General features: G+C 40.7%; 3 protein-coding genes across 5 annotated transcripts; all 3 read left to right on the top strand.

Moving 5' to 3' along the window:
• The first annotated feature begins 130 nt into the window (after nt 1-130).
• LOC306939574 (uncharacterized protein) lies at nt 131-5,988 on the top strand. Its single transcript, XM_079524177.1, has 8 exons — nt 131-336; nt 446-509; nt 890-1,099; nt 1,215-1,354; nt 1,467-1,733; nt 2,482-2,567; nt 2,794-2,856; nt 4,791-5,988. Exons 1-8 carry the CDS (start codon nt 281-283, stop codon nt 5,123-5,125), a joined length of 1,221 nt encoding a protein of 406 aa, XP_079380303.1. The 5' UTR covers nt 131-280; the 3' UTR covers nt 5,126-5,988.
• Nucleotides 5,989-6,192: 204 nt separating this feature from the next.
• LOC306938995 (uncharacterized protein) lies at nt 6,193-19,680 on the top strand. 3 transcript variants are annotated; one of them, XM_079523421.1, is made up of 7 exons: nt 6,193-6,387; nt 8,601-8,846; nt 10,043-10,164; nt 11,735-11,995; nt 13,063-13,154; nt 13,440-13,499; nt 18,291-19,680. In XM_079523421.1, exons 1-7 carry the CDS (start codon nt 6,322-6,324, stop codon nt 18,734-18,736), a joined length of 1,293 nt encoding a protein of 430 aa, XP_079379547.1. In that variant the 5' UTR covers nt 6,193-6,321; the 3' UTR covers nt 18,737-19,680. The 3 variants fall into 3 exon arrangements, with proteins under 3 accessions (XP_079379547.1, XP_079379548.1, XP_079379549.1); XM_079523422.1 differs by having other exon boundaries at nt 18,306-19,680; XM_079523423.1 differs by having other exon boundaries at nt 11,786-11,995.
• A 1,534-nt stretch (nt 19,681-21,214) lies between these two features.
• cebpb (CCAAT enhancer binding protein beta) lies at nt 21,215-23,117 on the top strand. Its single transcript, XM_079524443.1, has one exon. It carries the CDS (start codon nt 21,521-21,523, stop codon nt 22,508-22,510), a length of 990 nt encoding a protein of 329 aa, XP_079380569.1. The 5' UTR covers nt 21,215-21,520; the 3' UTR covers nt 22,511-23,117.
• Nucleotides 23,118-24,926: the final 1,809 nt, after the last annotated feature.

Raw genomic sequence — 24,926 nt, forward strand, 5'->3', positions numbered from 1 at the left:
TTAAATACTGAATCTATTGTTTTAATGAGCAAATGTATCGTTTTTGTTTACTTTAGCGGATACTTTTATTCTGAAGAGCTCGGCCACCGGAAGTCTTATATTTGCTACCTTATATTTGCTGCCTTGACACTGCCGGCGTGGGCTTTCCAAACCGTTTTTTACGCTAACCAAACTACGTAACCGCGTATAGTTTGACGGAAACGGGCGACGGACAAACTTCACTGAACCACAACAACATAGCTGAGTTTAGAGCCGGATTGTGTTATTAAAGAAAGACAGCATGGAGGACAATAACAATACTAACGCCACAACAGCGGAGGCGCAAACAAACGCACGGTAAGAAACTCCTTGCGTGTGTACTAGTTGATATGTTTATTTAAGCATCAAAATATAATGCGTTTTGGTTTAAGCATCATAACATTGTGTTTCTTTTTTGTCTTCACAGTACCATTTCAGAAAGCACAACTTCATGTGGAGATGTTGCTCTTTCTCAATGTCCTGCCCTACAGGTCAGTCACAATGTGTATTACTGGGTTTATTCATTTCAGTTTTTTATGTTTCAGTTATTTGTAGGTAGGTATAGGTAGGTTTACGAGTGCACAAGTAGTTTTAGTTATAAATGATGTTTGCTTTCCATCCAGGTTCCACATTCCATGGTTTTGATATTCAGTGTAGACTGGGGGTCAAAAACTGAAGAGAGATGGACATTGCATTGAACACAAAGAAAGACACTAAAGCACATAACATTCCATGGTTTTCAGGCCATTAGCACCTGTTCCCATCGTTTTCATATTCATTGGACTGGGGGGGAACTGTTTTTTGCAATGGCTGCAGAAACTTTGTTTCAAGATAAAACATTGAATAACATCATTCCATTTATATTTTATAGAAATGCTTGCCACCTGGATATGACTATCACGTGTGCTCCGTTGAGGTGACACAGAAAGAATTTGACCATCCTGCAGTTAGCGCTACCATACGTCTCGCATTGAAGACCGAAGAAGAAGCAAAAGAGTGGTTTCTGAAGACACGCTGCACCCCTGTGACATGGAGGGTCACCACCAAAAAAGCATGTTCAGGAAAAAAGGTTATCTATAAGGTAATAAACCATTATGACTACATAAGAAATTACAGCTGAGAAACACAACAATTTACACATACATTATTGTGGTACAATGCGTTTGATGTAATGTTACTAATGTAATATGTTTCAGATGGTCTACAGATGTCAGCACCATGTGACAGTGAAATCAGACACGGCAAATAACAGAAGGACATCAAAAAACACTGACTGTCCAGCTAAAATGACTTTGACCGTCAAGCATGTCACTGGAGGAGACAGAAGAAAGTCAGAGTGAGTTTATTTCAAATAAGTGCTGTCATTCGAATTAAACGATTCCACAAATTTAAGGATAACATATGTTGGTGTTTGTCTAACGTATTTTGTTTTGTGCGGTTTGTCTCAGGAGTAAGGACCTACACATGCCACAGTTTCCAACTGTGATAACTCTCCAGAACATCCACAACCATGACATATATTCAGCTGCCACTATGAAACACAGAGACGTTGGACAAAAGGCCATTGAGACTTTAACCAAACTCTTTGAAATCGGGCACAATCCACCTTCTGCCCTGTCAGTCCTCCAAAGTGACCTTCAAGCAAAGTACGGTGACAACTATGTATATATTGCTACTGACCGAGCCACCTGCCCTGACCTTAAGTTCTGCTACAGGTAAGCATGACTTAGAATATTTGTATTGACTGCCTATAAACTTTTAATTAGGAATATAATAAACATTGTTGTAAAGTTTCTGTTTAATAAAATTGTGTTTGGGGGAACTTATCTCAAGCCCTTGTTTCGACCCGATTTACTTATATTCATCCTTTTCCTTGATAATTCAAGGTTTCATAGTCATACAATTATAATATTTAAAGTAAATTCCTTGCCGCACCTTGTTACATTGTTGGTGGGCATGGTCTTACTCTTGGCCAGAGGAACGGGTGGGCGTGGGGGAGCGCACGTCCATCTGGTATGCGAAAAACCAACCCTTAACGCACCCCTCACCAACCTTAATCCGGTCGTTTTAACGCACCCCTCACCAACCTTAATCCGGTCGTTTTAATGCACCCCTCACCAACCTTAATCCAGTCCAATGCTATGTCTAACCAAAGTATGCCTCCCATAAAAATGTCACAATTGTTGCATTGTTTCATACATGCTGATGAAGGCTTAACACCGAAACGCATTTGTGATTTTCCTGTTTGTTCTGCACAATTAATTAAAAGTACCAGAAGGACTTGTGGCTAGTCTCTAGCCACAAGGAGTGCTGGCTATTCCTTTGTTACGGAGTGCTTGTTTTTCTCCTCCAGTATGCATGCCAGTCACCATGTCATGAGAGCTCTGTCTCCCTGAATGTGTGTGGACCGGGGGATGGCTGATTGATCCTGTAGTCTATTTCTTTATTGTCTTTCTTTTGCAGTTTGTATAAAAAGTTGTTTAAGAAAGAAAGAAATGAGAGGAGGAGAGGTCTGGCAGCAAGCCTGCAGGAATACACTGGAGACCAGGGTGAGGTTATTGCTGGTTAATATCTGCATTCTGCACGCATATGCCATTTTAACCTCGATCAATCTACTGAACAGTGTGTTTCTTCTATTCTTCTGCTCTCACTACCTCTGTCCTTTCTACAATAATTTCACTCACACTCACTTTTCTACACCTGTAAACATGTGACAATAAAGCTGACGGTGATTGTTTAAAATGCCATTTCTCTTTTGTTTTCATGTGTGTTCAGATGGCTCCAGCACACATGACGAGCATGAGGGGGATTATTACCCATTAGAAGAACCCAACACAGGTGTGTCATTTTCAAGTGGGGATTGAATCGGTTGTTATTTTTTGTATCGGTAACCTAGGGAAGAGACCCGTCCTCCCAGAATTAGGAAGAGTTATTCTGTGTGGTAAATGGTGCATTTATATAGCGCCTTTATCCAAGGCGCTTTACATAGATTGTGCATTACATTCACCCATTCACACACACATTCATACACCGATTGCAGCGGAAGCCATGCAAGGTACCAACCAGCACATCGGGAGCAATTTGGGGTTCAGTGTCTTGCCCAAGGACACTTCGACATGTAGACAGGAGGAGCCGGGATTAAAACCGCCGACCCATGGATCATTGGAAGACCTGCTCTACCTCTTGAGCCACAGTCGCCCCTATTGCCCCTATGTGTGCATATACGCTATCGCTATGACTTGACTATAGCCTAGGGAGGCATGCCATTTCCGGGTTTATGATCCAGTCAGGAGCGGATCGTAACTTACCTCATCAACATTATGTTGTAGTCATCAGGCCGGAACAACTAACAAGTATTACCTGAAATTCTCCACTATCAAGGGCATCATAATTTTAGGGCCTACCCAATAAAGGCCTTGATGCGGTGTATGAAACTGACAATTGTGGTCTCTGGTCTGGTGACGCAAGGTTATTACAAACTTTTGCCTTGATTACGATTAATAAACAATTAAGATAAATGTTGTGAAAATATCAGATCTACAAGCGTTATGAGCTTGTAGATCAGTTCTGTACACCACCATTGTACAACAAACTATAATACAGGGTTAAGTGGTTAATCAGACTAATCATTTAAATTATTATAAAATAAATATATTTTAATTATTTTGTGAATTTTATTTGATTTACCTACATTGAGCAAGATTAAGTCGGCTGCTTCTAGATATCACTTTAGATTTTTGTTCAATTACCTGACAAATGAGTTTATGGCTGCAACCTTTTAGATTAATCGCATACCGGTAATTAAAATGCAATTTTATTCTATTGTTTATATATCAACAAATCGATCTGAAAATACATTAGATTGTTTTGTAATTGTATTAAATCTATTATTGCGATTACATACTTACATGTAAAGCACTTTGAGCTGCATTTCATGTCATGAAAGGTGCTATACAAATAAAGTTTTATTATTATTATTACAGAGCAATGGAGAAAGAAAGAAAAGCAAGGCATAAACATTAAAAAATAATAGCAGTAATGCAATACAGTGAGGACATGAATAACAAAAAAATTAAAAGATCAATTAAAAGCAAGAGTGTAGAAGTGGGTCTTGAGCTGTGCTTTAAAAATGTCCGTAGATGCAAAAAGCTGCTTCCCCATATTTTTGAGTTGCCATTTCTTTAGGCAAAGCGAGCAGGCCAGCAGTGGAAGACCTTAGGGGGCGGTTTGGGACATATTTAGGCAGGCAGTCATGTAGGTAGGAAGGTGCGAGACCATTGAGAGCTTATAAACAAGTAAAATGATTTTAAAATCAATCCTAAAAACAACCGGAAGCCAGTGCAGTGAAGCTAAAACTGGAGTAATATGTTCTCATCTTAGTTTTAACTCTGGCTGCTGCATTTTGGACAAGTTGTAATCTGTCAGTTGTTTTCTTAGGCAGTCCAGAAAAAAGTGCATTGCCGTAATCAAGCCGAGAAAAAACAAAGGCGTGGATTAGCGTTTTTGCATCGTCCAATGACAAATAGGCTCTGATTCATGCAATATTACTAGGTGAAAAAAGGCAATCTTGGTAACATGATTAATGTGTGAATTTAAATTCAATTCAGAATCAATAATGACCAAAACAAATACCTGCTAAGAAATCTGCTAATAAAGAGCAGATCTTACTAGCTTGTAGATCTGCAATTTAAAGAAAATAGAGGACAATTTCTTTACTGTATGTGCATACCTGACAATAGAAATAATTCATAATACATTTTTCTTTGTTTAAGGCACATTGTCTGCAGAAGAGGATGAAGCCCAGTTGATGGAAGTATTTGAAGATATTAGAAATAAACTGAGAGACGACCCGACGAGCTTCCGCGCTCCTGTCAGGTCGTTTGTGGAAAACTATAAAAAGGGAAAATGTGCTGCGATTTCACCAAGAAGCTACAAAACGCAGAGGGAAAATCCTTGTAGGTGTACCTGCCACCAGAATGGGGTCCAAGAAGCTGGGGCCGCTCTCGGGGGGAGAAGCGGCCGAGCGGCTGGACGACCTTCGAGGGCCTCGAGAAGAGACCATTACAAGACGATTCAGAGAACTACTCAAACAGGAGAGCAACATTGATGAGGAAAAGAAAAACATGTGGGTTGGGATCCGGAACCGGATCCAACATTGAGGAACCGGGGCATCGGTTCCATGATACTGGTGATTCTCAAATGTTTTCATTTCAAGGACCACCATAACTCTTGACAGTGTACCTTCCGGTTCCATTTGTGTACTCTCAGAGTTACAGAACTGTAAGGGTCCATAAGTAACCTAGACTCAGAGAACCACTACAATTATATGTATGCTAAAACTTGAGTCTTCAAGGGAACCGTTAAGGAATCGTTAAGAGGGAATTCTTAAGGAACTGGAATCATTAAAATCCTAAATTTCCTAACAGATTCCAACTCTATAAAAAGAGTCACAATGGTAACCGGAAGAGTAGGCACCGCATTGTTAAATTGAGGTGTTAAATTTATTTTCATAATGTAAAACAATTAAATACTAAATGTACTATGCTTTGGAACATGGTCTGAACTCTGTCTGAACTAATGTGAAGTATACATGATTTGAACAAGCTTGATTCAACTTGAACATTTGATATTAAAGGTTATACCTTAAAACCGCTCTCAAAGAGCACCTTCGGATGTCTGCAATTCGAAACTCGAGTTCAACTTCCCCTTTTTTAATTTCCCCCATACTGTACATGTTTTTCCCTTTTTTTTCCTACTTTATTTATATGATTTCCTGATTTGTATTTATTTATAGAAGTGAATATTTGTACGTCTTTAAATGTTCTGGTGAATTGAAAATGGTGTACCCTGTAAACAAGTCTTTGTGCTTGTCATGGTGTCATCCACAAAGTTACCCAGTTGGGGTATTGAGTTGTGCTTTCTTTTGAAATGTACCCATTCTACATACTGTGAAATAAAAATTTCAATCAATACATTTATTCTGGTAATAATGCCATAAACAAGGTTGAAGGGTAATTTGTCTTTTTAGATTTTATTTTTTGGTAATGTGAGAAACCCTGGAACTTTGGAAGGGCTTATATGACTACGCCTTTTCGTTACACTTGATTTGTTTTCTTTTTAATGTCTGTCTTTAACTGGTGTAAGTGGACAATACCGGATACAGTTCCTTTTTTTTGAGTAGGCAGTCTCGAGAAACCGTGTACATTTTGACGGAAACCCGCAGAGGACAAACTTCACTGAACCACAACATTGGCGAGTTTTAATTGTAAGACTTTAGAGACAGATTGTGTTATTAAAGACAGCATGGCGGTCACAAAGTGTGAGTTGTGTCAAGGACACGTGAAAACAGAGGAACTGGACACGTTAAAGGTGAGGATTTGTGTTAATGAGCGATCCACTGATTGTATTTACTACGTGTACAGTGAACTAGATTGAAATGAATCGGGGTTAAATAAATAGCTATTTAGTAGCTAGCTTTGTTATTGCCCGTTTCACGAAACTTGGATTAGAGATTAAACCGGGATTTAACAGATATTCTGGTTTAATATCCTGGATCAGCGATTAACCGGTTTCATGAAAATTGGTTAATCTTGCCAGATTAAGTTTGCCAGTTAACCTGGATATGTTGAGGCTTGATTCCGTTTCATGAAAGCAATGCCACACTAGTTACCATGGAAACTAATGCTGTGGATTTAGCCTGCTCCGGACCAGGCGAACAGCCAGGTTTAACCTAATCCTGATGTCTTTACTGTTCATTAAACAGTCAATGATGTCAATCTGATCACAAACGATGATGACCGGTATTCAATTATTATGGGTTTATGTTGCCTTGTTTTAATCGGTCTGCATTAAAGGACTAATTTAAGCACTACAAAATCAAAGAACCAAAATATATAGGCTGCACAACCTCAGCATGACAGTTTGTGAGCTTGTAGATCAGCTGCTTTTGGTGAATGTTCCCCCAGAATAGCAAACCTATTCGAAGAAGAATTATTATATTATATTGTAAAGGTGAAAACATGACTAAATATTACCATTACTCATTGTTTTACAACATATTACCATTGTAACATTTCACCCACTATTGAACCCATGACCCACGGTTCACCAGTCTGGCCCCTGTCTGGGCAACAACCCCCTGGTAGCTCCCTCAGAGGAGGGAGTTATGGCCAAATATCATTATGCTTACAATATTAAGATTTTTGTTACATTTATTATGACGATTTCATTATGAAGTTTTAAGCTAAGAGTAGTGGTAAAATGTAGACTATATTTTTGGGGTAGTTAATCATTCAGTCTATTGAGAGTATTTGCTCTCTTTAACTACAGCAGCAGTATTTCTTTTAGAAGTTTAAGTCCTTGTAATCAGTAAGTCTGGAATAGATTAGTAAAGATACTGAGATATACAGAAGGGGGCAGTAATGCAACTATTAAGGATGCCATCCTGGCTCGATAATTCCACCCATTCTAAGGGCCGATTCATACTCCTATTTTAGAGCCGAATAAAAGTCGGTTCGGCTCTGTAGAGCCTACAATGTACGTGACGTCATTTGAGTTTCGGGGGGGCGGGTACCGTCCTAAAGTCGGCTCTTCGGTGCTACTGAAAATGTCTGACGAGCCGAAATCATTTTGGCACTACAGCGCCGAAACAGCGGTAAAATAGGAGTATGAATCGGCCCTAAACCTTGCTTGGCTTTGTGGAATGGAATAAACCAGGCTGTACAGACCAGGATTTAACAAACCTGGTTTTGGTTTAAATCCTGGATTAGTTAATCCAAGTTTCGTGAAACAGGCCCCTGGTCTATGTTATGTCATGTTTATTTATTTGGCATGGACATCACAATCACATTGCACAATTTGTAGATGCATTGCTTAGTTGCTTACAGTGTATTAGCACGAGTGCTACTACACAGTCGCTATTGAACGCTCTGGACCAGGGCTAATACTAAACTGCTGCAGACCTCCAAAGCAAGCTTGTTGTCAGATTGCTTCTCAATTTGTCTTGCACCCTAAACTCAACCTAGCTCTGGTCCATAGCCTAATGCATAGCCCTTGAGTACCATTCCTTAATATAGACCAGAGCTAATCTCAGTCCCACTGTCCCAGACTACTGCATTAGGTTAGGAGGCGGTGTGATTCATACTCCTATTTTAGAGCCGAATAAAAGTCGGTTCGGCTCTGTAGAGCCTACAATGTGACGTCATTTGAGGTTCGGGGGGGGGGGGGGGGGGGGGGGGGGGGGCGTACCGTCCTAAAGTCGGCTCTTCGGTGCTACAGTATGAATCGGCCTTTAGTCTGAGGTTAAGTTCAGGAATAAGGTTAGGTTTAGGCATAGTTTTATTGAGGTTAAATTCAGGAATTAGGTTAGGTTTCGGCATACTGAGGTTAAGTTTAGGAATACAGTTAGGTTTATTTTACTGAGGTTATTTAATTCATTTAGGATTACGAATAGCTTTAGGCATAGTTTAACTGAGGTTATGCTGACCGTTCTGATGTCACCGGATTTGACCCGGGGCAAGCATATTTTTGGGCAAACATTCTTGTATGACTGAACACTGAGTCAATGTTGTTCTCGTTGACAGAAACTGTTTCCAGAGGCCTACAGCCTGGTTGTTTGCTCATTTCAGTCCTGTGGAGAGCATGGAGATGGAAATGCAGCACATTTTAAAGCTGCCCTCAAGATGAAACTCTCCACCGAGGAGGAAATCCAGAAGTGGCTTGTGGACTTCCAGGCATCCTCAGGGTCGATTTGGAAAAAATCCAAAACATATCCGATTTATGGGCCTAAGTTTTCTAATAGAGGATCCAAGTCTTCTAATAAATACAGAGTAAGACACTTTATGATGCAAGTTGCAAGTTGCATCAGTATAATAGCCAAATTAGTAACTATGTTTAGCACTCGGTTGTTGCAGTGGTAAAGTGCCTGGCCACCACTGCAGAGATTGGGTTCGAATCCACTGTGGTGCATCTGGCTTTGTCGAGTGTCTACGAATACATTTTGTCACTGCACGCATTCCTACAGAATGGGGGCGGCACCTGTCAGCAGGGAGTGTTGGGTGTAGGACAGAATACAATACAATACATCTACAATACATCATCCCGTTGGGCGTTCCTCATTGGCATTGAGCCAGTATTACAACAGCAGTGACAACACAAATGTGTGTAGGGGAGGGATCAATTGGCATAATGACTAAATTGGGGTGAAAAAAAGAGGTAAAAAAACGTCATATATTCTACCATTTTCATTCAAAAATACTAAAGACGACACTCTTGTGTGGCAAAGTAGCATTCATTTGCAAACAAACAAGTTTAAATATGGAGATACAAAGTTTCTGCAATTGTGCCTCAATTGCAATTGTTGATGATATGCATGATGTGTTGTTGATAGGAGGGATGTGATCTGTCACTAACATGGTTGATTTTACCATATTATCTGTCAGGTGGAAAGCTCATAATATTATGTCCAAAACTTACTTTTCAGGGTTCAAGCAATCTGAGAATCCCATCGTCAAATAACAGTCTGTCTTGAGAGACTAGGGTTCAAGTAACAAAATTTGCAGATCGCCTAACTCAAAACGCGTCACTTCACACCAGGTTTCGAGCTTGTAGATCTGCTACTTTTGATAATTTTGTGTGACGCTGTAGCGGCTGTAGTGTGATCATTTGTAGGGTATGCAATGCATTAGTTTACGAAAAACGCAAAAAGTTACAATATGGAGATAAGAAGTTTCTGCCCCAACATTTGTAACATACGCTTGTATGTAAACAAGTTAGTTAGCCTACACACAGCTTTCTAGAGCTTTGTTTGCAATAGTAAAGTCTGCCAGCATAATTAGACATTCAGATGGCCCAGAATCTGGCTGGGGAAGATCTCAAATCATCAGAAAGTTTGTTCATGAAAATTCAAAATTGCTACATTTACTTGATGTAAAACAACTGACATTGTCAGCATTAAACTTCGATATGATTTGTAATTTCTAACAATATCCATTTGATATATTTTTGATCTGTGACTGACGTTTAGGTGGATTTAAGATGTCAGCATCATACTCGCTGGACTGGCACATACAGCAAACGGACAAAGAACACATTCTGCCGTGCCACTATGTATCTTATATTGAAGATGGCGTGGTCTGAATCAGAAAGGTATTTTACAAGCAAGAACAGAAAGTCAAGGTTGGCCAATCAAATCACGCATTACATTCAGCATTGACATGTATTGTATGTAGATTTGTACCGTACTACTTATTTCCTTCCCGAGTATTACCGATACCAGTGTGTAATTTAAAAATAATCTAGGATAGATGCTCTCAAAGTGAGGGACTGTCTCGGTTCCTTGAGGAAGGTTCCAAAAGGACCCCTACAAGTCTATAACTCTGAGAATGTATGAATGGAACCCTTTCCAAGTTATTTGCCACGATTTTAAAATCGAATCGTGATTTTTATTTTATCAGATTTTTATTTTTTTATGACAGTAAGACTGGCTGCATTGACGTGTATATACTGTAAGATTCAACTTTCATGGTTTATATTGTTAATTCTTTTGTAATGTTCTAGTATACAATAAATAAATCGCAAAATCAAATCGCAATATAATTCAGAATCGCAATATAAATCGAATTGGAACCCTAGGTATCGAGATCGAATCGGGAGGTCCCACCCCTAATAATTCTTAATGTGCAGCTACAAGTACAAGTAGTACAGTAAGAGTATAAAATATTCGTGCAACATCAACTGAAGCAATCAAAATATGACTGTAAATGACTGACATGTGATAATTTACGTGGTATCGGAATGGCATAGACTGGCATACTCACCTAAGATACCAGCATTTTAGGCAGTATAGGCAACTTTAACTAATTGTATAGCAATGTAATCTCTATTCCTAATATGGAAAATATTAGTATGGATTAGAATATTAGTAAACTAGAACCTGTGGTCCTAGTTTACTGACCACACTGTCTCTTTTGCATTATATGGATTTACCTTGCTTATTGTAAAAATCTGACCAGTCTGAAGCGAGTGGTGCAACAGCACCCCCTATTGGTACTCTAAACATAGTCCCATAGTCCCACCGGGACAAAGCTGTTCCTTGGAGTGGTTGCACCACTCAAAAATCACTCTGCATAAAGAGCGGCTACTTAACGCCTGGATTGTAAAATGTAGTTTTGGTGTCTAGGAGTCAGGTCATAGAGTAAACATCACTGTTCTGTGTTCAACACTCTTATGCTCTGGGGATATAAACTGACATTCTCCACCATATCAAGGCAAATATACTAAGGAAGGGGTCTTCAACGTTTGTCAGGCCAAGGACCCCCTAGCTGAGAGAGAGATGAAGCAACGTAAACATTACAGATTGTATAAAATTGTGTTGCAGGTTATACTTTTTTCATAGATGGCTTCATAGACTTGTTTGACAGCACTGTCATGTTGTCATGTTGGTTAATGTGTATTTCCAGACATTTAACTTACACCCTCAATACTTGACCGTTAACTGTGTACTTAGTCTTCTCTTTTTCCCCCCCCTCTAGTCTACACCAAATGTCTTTATCAAAAATAGCCGATCAACACTCAGTTAAACTATGCCTAAAGCTATTCGTATTGGGGTTTTTTTTTCGCCACACTGTTTCACAAGGTCGTGCAAACATTTTCAGTCATGAGATTTCATTTAGCTTGACTCCATGCTGTCGTGTTCATCGTTCATGTTTCTGTTCAGTTGCGGTGATGAACACATCAAACAGGGCTACGTCTTCCATGTCACCCTAAGAAACGAACACAACCATGACGAGGTGTTGAACTACAAGCCCGTTTCCCACGCCACCGTTCAGAAGCTCACCGCCCTGTTCCAGAGTGGCCACTCCGTCACGTCTGTGCTCCACACCATCAAGCAACAGCTGCGAGAAGAGCATAGTGAGGAGGACTACCTCCGCGCTGCTGCGGACCGATCTGTCTGCCCAGAGCCAGACTTCTGCTACAGGTTAGATTATTGGAACTACTATTGTTATTAGATCTGCTCACATGTTTTTCTTTTTTACCCCCTTTTCTCCCCAATATTGTCTCAATGCCAAATTATTCCTCCCCACGCACGTGTGTGTTGTCACTACTGTTGTATCCTGCTGACTCATCTGCCAGTTAGGAGCCCCCACCGGGAGGCCGTAGAGCCTTCGTCCTACTCCCGCCCAACACTCCTTGCTGACCACCCTCCCTGCCCCAGCTTCCCTACCCCGAACACGGGCCAGATTTTCTGAAAAACTAGATTTTTATTCAAAAAAATGTAAAAAAGAAAATGAATAGTAATGTCTAAAATGATACGGATGCTTTCCTGGATTGAAGGGTATAAGGCTTTCTAAGTCTAAATGAGCTCTTTAGACGGAGAGCGACAACGCCTGCGTTCTCCCTTGGATCAGTGAGGGGTGTACTGCGCTCCTCATGTGAACACAGACAGACAATCACTCTGCAAGTAACCCAGAGGGACCCTGGACCTCACTTTGAGAACCAATACAACATGTACTGTATGCAATACTGTATGTACTATATGATTGATATTGTGTTTATCAAAAATTGTAATGGACAAAATGATGTACATTTGTCTTTTTAAAATGATGGTAATAGTTAAAGGGAATTGTTAAGGAAACGTAATTGATCAAATCCTAAAAGGATCCCAACCATATTCCGCAATCCAGCTCTTGTCGCAGGCGGGCATGTGCATGAGGCCAGCAGGAATGTGACAGTTTCACAGGAGTGCGCCATTGTGCTGCTTGTGGCTCCGCCTCTCTCATTGTCCACCCTACAAATGAATTGGTAGGCAGTATGCACTACACACGCCAGTCACTTCCTGTCTCACTTAGTGCCTTGGAATAATCGATTAGCAAAAACCCTAATCGGTCAGATCCTTACTATAGCCACACAAGGAAACAAGCTATGGTGATTGTATCTTCTCCCGATGAAACCATGTCATGAGAGCTCTGTCTCCCTGAATGTGTGTGGACCGTGGGATGGCTGATTGATCTTGTATTCTATTTCTTTATTGTCTTTCTTTTGCAGACTGTATGAAAAGTTGTTTAAGAAAGCCTGTTTGAGAGAGGAGAGTAGGAGAGGTCTGGCAGCAAGCCTGCAGGAATACACCGGAGAGCAGGGTGAGGTTATAGGCTATAGCTTATATCTACATGTTTTTACCTTTCCTGTTGCACAAAGCAATCTATTGAACAGTGTTTCTTTCTTCGATTCTTCTGCTCTCACTCGACCTCTGTCCTCTCTTCTCACGGAAAACTACAAAACGATGGAGTCGAGAACAAATAAAATAATTTCACTCACTTCTTTACACCTGTAAACATGTGACAATAAAGCTGACAGTGATTGTGAGATATACAGTACATCTCATAAAATGCCTTTTCTGTATTGTGTTTTCACTGTGCGTTCAGATGAGGACGTTCTGGAGGAGCCTGAGGAGGATTATTGTCCATTAGAAGAACCCAATACAGGTGTGTCATTCTTTCACTGCAAGAATAAAGGGTATGCTCATGCATAAAGTGAGTGGCAAAGTGAGGTTAACGTTGTTTAACTTCATTTAATACAAACAGACCTTTTGGTTTGGTTGTATGGGTTGTCAAGGCCAGAAAGTCCTTTTTGCCACTCAGTATAGGCGTTCCCCATAACTTTCGGGTGTGATGAAGATGTCACTCGCATACCCTCAATACTCACAGTTTAGGGCTGGGCCGAATGACTTGACTAATGCAAAACATTATCAGCATTATTTAACATTTGCCTTGATTACGATTAATACATTATTAAGATAAATAGCAGATCTACAGGCGTTGTGAGCTTGGAGATCAGCTCTTAAATCACTATTTATTTTACGCTGCCATTGTACAACAAACTATAATACAGGTTTAAGTGGTTAATCAGACCAATCAATTTAGACTATTTCAAAAAATATATATTAGAATTATTTTGAGAATTTTATTTGAGTAACCTACATTGAGCAAGATTAAGTCAGCTGCTTCTAAATATCAGTTTTGACATTGCCCAGCCCTATTTCTGTTTACATTTCAAATGATACAATTAATATGACTATATACAACTATCGATCATCTTTGATTATCGATTGCTTTGTAGATTAATCGCATACCGGTAATCAAGATGCATTTTAATCTATTGTTTATATATCAAAGAGCAGATCTTACTAGCTTGTAGATATGCAATTTAAAGAAAATATAGGGGAAAATATATGAATAGAGACTAGGAGAATTCCTTTACTGCAGGGTTCCCCAAAAGGAGGCCCGCGGGCCATTTGCGGCCCACGAGGTGCCCCCTTGTGGCCCCTGGAAGGGCTAATGAAAGTTGTTGTCGATTAAATAATCTTCCAAAGATGAAGGAATGACAAAGTTCTTCAGGATGAAGTATTGAGAATGTATTAAGAAGAGAGAAACAACATACAGAGAGTGAGGAACAGGCCTCCTTGCCTGTTCCAGCAGCCCCTCCGGGCGCAAGCCTCCTCAACCCTATTCTCAGACAGTCCTTATAGTCTTGTCTTAACAGAGATGCTATACAAAATGTTCATATAAGGATCTGCGCTAAAGATAAGGGTGACACACAAATAAGTATACCTTTGCTGACAGTGTGGAGGGGTCAAGTCAGCTGTTAGATTGACAGCTGCATGAATTAGACTGAGCACATTGGTGAGCAAAGAGACTTAATGGAAGGGAGATAAATACACAATAATGCATATATTTGGCACTGTAGTTGGCATTCTAAAACTCCCTTTACAGTCCACAGTTTTTTGTTTTTGTAAATGAATAATCAAATATTAATTTACATGCCCCAGGAGATTAATAGAATGACAAAGACATTTTAAACAACATGTTGATATAGCTATATTTACTTACATAATAATAGATCTGCTTGTTTTAGGTTTGAGAGCTTTCTCTTGCTCAAATCTGTCTAAAACTTTGTATAATGTAAATATTTTTGTTTGTACGTTTTAAACTATGTTTCTCAAAGCTGAGGGCCCCATATTTATATCAGAATATGACTGATATTGGAATATAACCAGAAATATTTATATCAGTAGGACTGATATTGGAATTCAATAACCATAAATATTTATATCAGAATATGACTGATATTGGAATTCAACCCGGATAAATAGGTTGTCCGAATTCAACGCCACTACCCTTCTAGACGTTGAAAAGCCAGAGATTAGGCCGTTTTAAACAAATATTTTCACATTAATGGCAAATGCCCTGTTGACTCATTTTTTAGATATCAACTTTTATCTCTATACTTCTATATTAATTTATTCAGATAGATATTGCAGTCTTCATGGCTTTGTCCTCCATCTTCACTTGGTGTACAGGTCCATTTGATCATCTCCACCTGGCTGGTGCGACCAGTGTTCATGGCTCTCATGTGCATGCCTCTGTGGCTTGGTCTCCTGCTGTGGCAAAGTCTCTTGGTGTCATTCATGGTGTCGATTTTGTCACCTCCGTTGGTGCATGGTGACAGCATTGACCATGTTGGTGCTGCTGCTCTCATCATGGCTCCTCTGTAGGCACTTGAAGCTTGTAGGTTCTTGTGTCATGGTGTAGCAGACGTGCTGTCATTGCTGGTGAAAGCATCTCTGCTAATCATCACTGGCTGATGAAATTAGTCCTTGCAGTCATCACAGATTATTGTCAATCTGTGAGGTTGCAATCTTGTAGACTTGCTCAATCTTGTAGACTTGCTCAATCTTGTAGACTTGTAGAGTCTTGTAGAGTTGATGATCAGTTCTTGTTGATTCTGCATAGCTTGCTTCTGTGGTCATCTCGTCTTTGTCCGCCTGGAGAAATCCCTTCATCTTTGAGTTCTTTAAAATGAAGTGTTTGCTGTTGATTACAGCAAAGCATTCATCCCATCCTCGTCGCCATATGTTGTCGATTAAATAATCTTCCAAGAAGGAATGACAAAGTTCTTCAGGATGAAGTATTGAGAATGTATTAAGAAGATTCAGCAGAGAAACAACATACAGAGAGTGAGGAACAGGCCTCCTTGCCTGTTCCAGCAGCCCCTCCGGGCGCAAGCCTCCTCAACCCTATTCTCAGACAGTCCTTATAGTCTTGTCTTAACAGAGATGCTATACAAAATGTTCATATAAGGATCTGCGCTAAAGATAAGGGTGACACACAAATAAGTATACCTTTGCTGACAGTGTGGAGGGGTCAAGTCAGCTGTTAGATTGACAGCTGCATGAATTAGACTGAGCACATTGGTGAGCAAAGAGACTTAATGGAAGGGAGATAAATACACAATAATGCATATATTTGGCACTGTAGTTGGTATTCTAAAACTCCCTTTACAAAGTTACAGGCATAGAAATATATAGGTAGACGTCCCTTTCGGCTCTGGAGCGTATGTGCTCAAGGAAGGGCAAAAAAATCCTAGATTCCTTGCAAAGCCCCGCGGAAGCATGAGCGTGCGTCACAGAGCGCATGTTTGGGTCTGTAACATAGATCTGTAAGTCCCGGAAAAGACGCGCTTTGATTGGCCAGTAATCACTTGAGTGGCAGCGAGACGTAAGCGTGCCTTCCACCCAAGAGGAGAATTAGCAAGAGAGGCCAACTTTGCTTTACTTCCTGTATCTGCGTGAGGTGGGCGGTAACATTATTAGGAGACAGGAAGAATGTTGGAGTCTATTCATTTCCAATGGGAGAGTGAATGTGAACACAGCTTCTGAACCATTCCTTAACTCCATGGTCACTGAACTAAATACTGGACCAAATCATCACAAGGCACACAATATTTACAAGATATTCATAGTAAAATGGCTTCTTTTAGCGAGACAAATCAGGAGAAAATCTACTTTGTTAATGACGTTTCTTTATCCCAGCAACAAACTCTCGCGAGATTTGAGATGAGTCCGGAAGCCTCTTTCACGGACAACACATAGGGGGCTCTGACCCCATATTTAAGATGATAATATGTGAATATTATAATGTGAAATGAATGGACATATTTAAAACGATTAGAAATGATCCTTATGTGCCCAAATTAGAGCTGGCATACTTGGTCTGCATATTGAGACAGGCAGATATGTAGGCACGGTTGAGGAGGATAGATTATGTAGTCTGTGTGATCTAAAGGAAATTTTTATTGTCCATTCTACAACTCTATTAGGGAGAGACTTTTTAATGAGATAGATCCAAATCATGAATTTATATGGTTGGAGGACTTCGAGAAACTAAAACGACTATTTCAAAAGTACACCTTGTCAGTTGTTTTCAATGTACTTTGTTAAATGACTTGTCAGTGTTGTTGTCTTCTTCTTCTATCGGGTTTCATGGCGGTCGGCAAACCTAAATGGTGCATTACCGCCACCTACTAGACTGAGTGTGGAAACAGTGTTGTTGTCAGGGGGGGAGGGTGGAGGTCGGGGAGAAGCAAACCACGCCTACTATATTTAGGAGACCATTTGTAGGCTTTGTGTACCATTTCGCCTCTAGTGGCTCCAATGAAGTTGGCCCATCTTCATACATAAACCATCTTTGCTTCCACTCTTCCGGCGTACTTCCTCTCCCAGTGTAAATTCTTCCGCCCTCCCGTCGACACACATCGCTCCAACGAACTGGCCAATGAGGCATCTATTTTTTTAATATCTATGGTTACAGGTATGGTGTGTGGTGCGATATGAAGCGTGAGATTACCATAATGACATTAGTACTTAATTATATTCAAGTTGCTCAGAGTGTACAAATGGAACCAAATGGACCATAACAGGTCCATTTGGTTCCATTTGTAGTTAAGTTGAGTTAAGTTGACATTGATTTTATGATATAAAAATAATTAAATAAAAGTTATAATAAATGGAGGTGCCAGATATAAATGGCATTAAATGGGGGTCAGTAACCTATGCATGTCAAACTGGACATCCTTCAAATTAAAATGATGATGCTAGAGCCCTGCCCTGCCCTTTTCAAATGGGGTCTTGCCCTGAAAATGAATTAATTTTACACTCAAGAGTTAAAGATCTATAAGGGTCCATTTGGTTACCATTTACCAACTCTCCATCATTTAGCTGGGGACCACCTGGAACCCCCTCAAGGACCACTGGTGGTCCCTGCCCCGGACCACTGGTTGAGAACCACTGTTCTACATCTATTCTAAGCTTAATTAATTAATTAATAAAAACCCTGCGCGCGTGGACTGGGCCCCCAGCCTGGTACCCTAGTAGCATTAATTAGGGAACCCTGCTTTACTGTATAATTCATATTCTGATGTACATTTCTTTGTTTAAGGCACATCGTCTGCAGAAGAGGTTGAAGCCCAGTTGATGGAAGTATTCGAAGATATCAGAAATAAGCTGAGAGACGACCCGACAAGCTTCCACGCTCCTGTCAGGTCGTTTGTGGAAAACTATAAAAAGCTACGAACGGACCGCAACGCTTTGGTTTCTTCACTGACGCTGTTTGCCAAATGTGTCAAGATTTCAGTAAGAAGCTTCAAAAGGCAGAGGGGGCGTCCTCGTAAGTCTATCTGCCACCAGAATGGGGTCCAAGAAGCTGGGGGGCGGGGGAAGGCCGCTGTAGGGGGGAGAAGCGGCAGAGCGGCTGGACGACCTTCGAAGGCCTCGAGAAGAGACCATCCTTACAAGACGGTTCAGAAAACCGAAATTGAGGAATCGAACCAGGCTTTATCACATCTGCTATATAATTGCAATACCGGTGGTTCTCAAACGTTTTAATTTCAAAGACCACCATAACTCTGAGAGTGTACAAATGAAACCAAATGGACCGTTGGGAGTCCAATTGGTTCCATTTGTGTACTCAGAGTTACAGAACTGTAAGGGTCAATAAGTAACCCAGAGGACAGATGATATAATCACTATTGTCAACAACAGAATGTGGAGGGGTGTTGTCCATTGGGAGTTTTTTTTGACTGCTAGTTGTTTTGTTTTTCTTGTCTCTTTCTTTTGTGTAAGTCATGTGTATTTTGTATGCTTTATTGTAAAATCAATAAAAAAACTTTGACAAAAAAAAAAAAAGTAACCCAGAGGGTGCATGGACCTCACTTTGAGAACCACTACAATTATATGTATGCTAAAATATGACTCGTTTAAGGGAACTATAAGTAATTGGACCGTTAATATTATTATTTTTTTTATTTTGTTCCCCCTTTTTTTATTGGTTTGGTGATGTGAGAAACCCTTGAAGGGCTTATAGGGGGACCTCACTTTTTCTTTACATTCCATTACATAACATGTTATTACTTATTTATTTGTTTACTTTGTGATGGTCTTGATAAGGAGGAAGAGCCGAGCTTTCCCCCTAGTGGTGTAACATCTGTACTTAGTTACTTGGAAGTGACCTGGGAGTTTGGAATTGTATTTTGTAGATGAAGATTTAAGTTGAAATATGTTAGAATTTTGATACTTTTATGTATGATAATGATTCAGCCCATGTTGCAAAACATACATTTTGGAGAAGAAGAAAAAGTTACCAATATGATTGAGTTGCCCACAATGTTTAGGTGTCCACTCTTGTATTGGCCCAAATGCCCATACCTATTTACTTCTTATTTAGCAGAAGAAGCAATAAAGTTTGCAGGACATTGTCCCTTGGAGGAATATACTGAAAGAGTTATTTTGTAAATGTATACGTTTTTTCTTAAATCAATGTAAATTGCCACTATAAATGTGGTGTTTTCTCCTTTTCTGCCAAGTGCCAAAACAAAACTATCTTCTTCCTTATTTTTCATGGTGTAAACAAACATAGTTCTCTTTGTGTGTGTGTGTGGTTTAGTTTAGTGAGTGTTGTTTTAAGTGCAATGGAGATGGACTGTAAACATAGCAGCCATGTCTCGTCATGTCTGCCCTGAGAAAACTCACCGGTCCTCTGGTTTATTCACAACCTGTTTTATTATTGAATATTGGCTTAATATGTTCATAGTGTTTTATGAGTTGTTGCTACGACCACCTGTCTGGCTCCTGGATCTCCCTCCTCAAGGACCCCTGGGGGTCCCCAGGCCACACTTCACTACTGTGCTATCTAACTGTTTGATAGTGGTTAGATAGCAGTAAACGGTTAGATAGCAGCTGTAATGTTGTGGTAATTGGGTTAGCGTCTAACCCAATTGGGTTAGCTTCTAATTCAATTACCACAACAATACCTGGTACTATCAGTGTTTCCATGTCTGCTTATTATAGCGACTTTGGGCTTGTTTTTCTGTAGACCCTGAGCAGGCTGTTAAAGTGGTGATATAACTATCCATACAAAAATCAATACAGTACAATTTTGAAAATGTTTAGAAATAATAATGAAACATTCATTATGTCAAGAATCACTGCTTTACATTGCTGGCCATTCGCAATGTGCGAATAGGTAGCTTCTTTTGCCAATTAATATTCATACACATTTGTTATTGTTTTTTTTATTTGGATATTAGACAACTTGTGCAGAAATAATGCGACCTACATAATATCTTACGCAGAAATAATATTAGGGTAAAAGTTTGTCTAAGTTTACTTTTTGTATTACAATTCCTCACCACAAGGTGGGAGAATGTCCTCATATCTAAAAATGTTGATGCGTGCCAGAACTGCTGAGACTGAGACTGTGATTTGGAGTTGGAAAGATAGTAGCCTAACTGTTGAATTATTATTTAACTTCAGTCTATTCTTTCAACCTTTGCACTAAATTGCCACTATAAATGTGGTGTTTTCTCCTTTTCTGCCAAGTGCCAAATCTTCTTCCTTATTTTTCATGGTGTAAACAAACATAGTTCTCTTTGTGTGTGTGTGTGTGTGTGTGTGCGTAAATACATGTGTGTACATACATGTGTGTGTGTGTGTGTGTGTGTGTGTGTGTGTGCGTAAATACATATTAATGTGGGGATCCTTGATGTTTTAGATTTAGAACAATGCACTGGTTTAAACAACATACACAGCAAGTAGCCTACAAAATACCGGTAGCTACATTCATTAAAAAATAAATAAATAAGAACAAGCCCAAACAAAGTCGCGTATAATAAGCATACTTGGCAACAAACACTGAGCACCCACAATGCTGTGTTGTTATTGTAGTAAACGTCCCAAATGTTCTTGTGGTTTAGCAGATTGAAACATCACAACATATTTCGTGTGAGTCACACACGTCTGTCCGCTGACATGCACACCCACCGTTCACGTCACGCGCGTACCTGTCAAACAAACCTCAAAGCCCCGCCCATAGTAAGGGGGCGGGGGGGACGCACCATAATAAGAGGAGCTGTCAACATTCACTCAGCATTCTGCACTTTACACTGCAATAGCTTAACAACCAGCAAAAGACATTTAGAAAAGTTTAACTGCAGGCCTATATCTAAAGAAGTCTCATGTTAAACAGACACACATTATAACTGTGTCATTTATTTACTTCAGTGTGTTTTTAAAGCTATAAACACCAGGCTATATACATTCAGAACCAGAACCAGCAGACACAGAGCCGATCCGTCGCATGTTCCTGCGTTAATCCGGCGGGTGTTAAGATCCATGGAAGTGGCCGCCGCAGCGGGGACGGGGCTGTACCAGGACCATCAGGACGGCTTCAGAGGCAGCGTGATCAGCCCCTCATACAGGCGGCTCAACGACTCCATGACGGAGCTGTTGGCCATCGGGGAGAAGACCGGGGATTTCTGTGCGGTTTACCTGGACCCAGCGGCGGGGGGACACGACCACCACCACAACATCTGTCAACAACAGCAGCAGCAACCGCTGGCCGCGGCAGAGGCGCACCAACACCAGCAGCACCACCAACACCACCAGCAGTCGTTCGCGGTGACGGCGTACAATCTGCAGAATAACAACTATAAGAACTACGCGTTTATGAACGAGCTGGAGTCCAGCCAGTGCAGCAACAACAACAATAACAGCAATAACTTTAAAGAGCAGCAACAGTACGGGTTTCCGGAGCTGCACGAGAGCCGGGCGGTGGACTCCGTGTTCAGCCCAGAAGTTCTGGAGAGCCGCTACCGCTCATCTGCTGCAGCCGAGAGAGACGAGTCTTCGCAGGAGGAGGGCGTCAGGAAGATGGAGGGCGGAGGGTTCGACATGCGCTCCTACCTCCAGTACCAGTCCGGCCCGTGCGGCGGCGGCAGCCTGGGCAACATCTCCGACTCCTCCGCCGCCTCCTCCACGTGCTCCAGCCCGCCCGGGACGCCCGCGCCCTCGTCGGGCACGACCTCGGCCAACAGGTCGCCCTCCTCGTCCTCGCACCACGCCGGCGGCGGCAAGCAGCACCACATGTCGTCCGGCAAGAAGAAGCGGCTGGACAAGGACAGCGACGAGTACAAGATGCGGCGGGAGCGGAACAACCTGGCGGTGCGGAAGAGCCGCGATAAAGCCAAGGTGAGGAACATGGAGACGCAGCACAAGGTTCTGGAGCTGGCCGCGGAGAACGATCGGCTGCAGAAGCGCGTGGAGCAGCTGAGCAGGGAGCTGACCACCCTGAGGAACTTACTGTCCGCCACCGGCCAGTGTTAGGCAGAGAACCGCTTCATTAACCGGCGTCGATTCATCGATTCCTCGGTTAATTGAATGTTTTGATTGACTTGACTTGGATTGACCACTTAAAAATAATAACTTTATCTCTGTTTACCGCATTATTATGGGTTCATAAAAAGTGGACCGTATAGGCTATCTCATCATGGACTATTGCCACAAAACATAGCATAGTCTATCTTGTAGATCTGCTATTTTGAGGGCAAGGATTCAAGTGGACAATTTTTGGGAAGAAAATGGAAGACACGAGCTGCCACTATCAGTTTACAAGGACACTTTGAAACGAGTGAAGACTTGATATGAATGACTTTTTATTGTATGTCACCTTTTTATTGTAATTTGTATGAATGCAGTATTTCCCCGTGCAGCTTTGACACACATAAGAGTGATTTTCCCCCTTTTTTGTACATTTTTTCCTCCTTATCTGGAGCAATGGTCGTGCAAAGGAAGAGTTGCACTGCGGTGAAATGATGCAACTCATTGTAACAGTATTGGCAATGAATGCAATAGTATAATTATTTAATATTCCCAAGGTGAAATGTTTAAATTGCATTTGATATTTTATTGAATTAAACAAATTTATACTTTGTATATTATGAAATTGAGTGTTTTTTCCCCCGTATTTTTTGGTATCCTTTGGGAAGCGTTTTTTTGCAGACACACAGACAGACAGCAGGGCTGGTGCATGCTTGTTTAAATGCTTGCCTCAGGTCTACACCATGTAGGCACATGATTAAATATAGATGTAAAAAGAATAGTTTTCACTTTCTATTTGACATTATTCTGCAAACTATCATTTCAGACACCCATTTCAGTCTGGGTGATGTGTGGACGATTTAGTTAAATAAACCAACCCCCCCAGTTGCAGTGTAATAATAAGAATGCCACAGGGATAGGCTTCTATGTGGGGTGTAGGGTGTATATTTCATCAGTGCAGACAAAACTAATAGTTCTGCACAAATTATTGATTGTGACTGTGTGTGAGCACTCAGCAGCCGCTGTGTTTGTTTTACAAATATTGACAATGCCCCCTATCCTCAGAATAGGACAGCTTATCTATTGGCTTGAACAGCATGACTGGAGCCTATGCTGTGACATGCTGTCAGAAAGAAACCTCTTATCTAGCTAAATTAACGCCTTACTTCATCATACTGCAGTGTCACACAACACTGACAACAGTAGCAAAAATAACAGGTCTGCAAGCTCAAATGCGATGCGACAGATCAGCTATATTTTGCCATTTGTGAATTTGAATCCTGAACAGTTTTGGACATGTGAGGTTTCCAACGACATGCAAACATATCAGTAAGTTATTACCGGTATCTACATTAGGATGGTATGATGCTAGATATATAAAGAAAATCACTGTCTTTTTCTTCTGGTAGATTCAGTTCAAAGGCTCTTCAGTCTCCACACAAACAGAAAGTCATGCTTTTATATTGCTGACGTTTTCATATAGTTTTGACCATATCCTGTAACTGACCGGGAGGGGGGGGGGGGGGGGGGACATTCCATTGTGGTTTAAATACAGTTTAATCCAGTTAATGTGAATGCTGAAAGCAGGGGTCATCACCAGACAGCTATAGCTCTGAAAGACCATAACAGGTCTGTAACTCTGAGTCTGAGTGTTCAAAATGGAACCAAATGGACCCTTATGGGTATTCTATTGACTATAGGACTCCTAATGTACCATGTCATAGTAAATACAGACAGACAGACAGACAGACAGACATGCAGGCACATATTGTTAGCTTTATCTTTAGCACACTCAGCCCTGTCAGCAAACAGACTGCGGGAGGGTCCACTGGTCCAGAAAGGGGTTCAAGGTCGCAGAGAAATTAATCAGCAACTAAAACTCCACGCGTATGCCTGACCTGAGGCTGACACACAAGGCCTCTATAGCCAGAGGTGACAGCCACTTCAACACTTTTTAAGCAAGTGGAGGAAGTAGCACTCAGATTTTGGACTTAAAGTGGCACTATATGTTGTTTTAGTGGATAGATTACATTTTGTCCAATCTGTATGGCAGAGTAGCCTATATGTTATATATCATTGCTGTCGGGAAGAAACCACCTAACTCCAAAATGTTCATTTTTCAGGAAATTAATAATATACCTTTTGAAGAAAACCATATATTTTTTAAACAATGAAATACTGCCTCATCAAAGTTGGTGTTGTGTGACTTTAGATATAGTCGATTACTTGCATGAGAAGGAGAGAGGTGGTGTAGTTAGCTGCTTTAGCACAGTTTGAGGTTCCAATGGAGTTAAGAGGTTTTGCCCAAAGCACCTTTTAATACTTTTCATTGGTTCATTTTTTTAACCAACACACAGACATAAAGGTTGTTCAATAGTACTGATTTATGGAGAGAAAAAAAACTAAACCTCATGAATGGAGT

This window comes from Electrona antarctica, assembly GCF_951216825.1.
Source record: "Electrona antarctica genome assembly, chromosome: 2".
Taxonomy (NCBI): Eukaryota; Metazoa; Chordata; class Actinopteri; order Myctophiformes; family Myctophidae; genus Electrona; species Electrona antarctica.

What these genes read in the sequence shown, in the direction of transcription:
- LOC306939574 (XM_079524177.1), top strand. Translation starts at nt 281, where the DNA reads ATGGAGGACAATAACAATACTAACGCCACAACAGCGGAGGCGCAAACA. An exon ending in GGAGACAGAAGAAAGTCAGA is followed by an intron (nt 1,355 to 1,466) that starts GTGAGTTTATTT and finishes GGTTTGTCTCAG; the next exon opens with GAGTAAGGACCTACACATGC. An exon ending in GGAATACACTGGAGACCAGG is followed by an intron (nt 2,568 to 2,793) that starts GTGAGGTTATTG and finishes ATGTGTGTTCAG; the next exon opens with ATGGCTCCAGCACACATGAC.
- LOC306938995 (XM_079523421.1), top strand. Translation starts at nt 6,322, where the DNA reads ATGGCGGTCACAAAGTGTGAGTTGTGTCAAGGACACGTGAAAACAGAG. An exon ending in AGTCTTCTAATAAATACAGA is followed by an intron (nt 8,847 to 10,042) that starts GTAAGACACTTT and finishes ACTGACGTTTAG; the next exon opens with GTGGATTTAAGATGTCAGCA. An exon ending in ATTAGAAGAACCCAATACAG is followed by an intron (nt 13,500 to 18,290) that starts GTGTGTCATTCT and finishes TCTTTGTTTAAG; the next exon opens with GCACATCGTCTGCAGAAGAG.
- cebpb (XM_079524443.1), top strand. Translation starts at nt 21,521, where the DNA reads ATGGAAGTGGCCGCCGCAGCGGGGACGGGGCTGTACCAGGACCATCAG.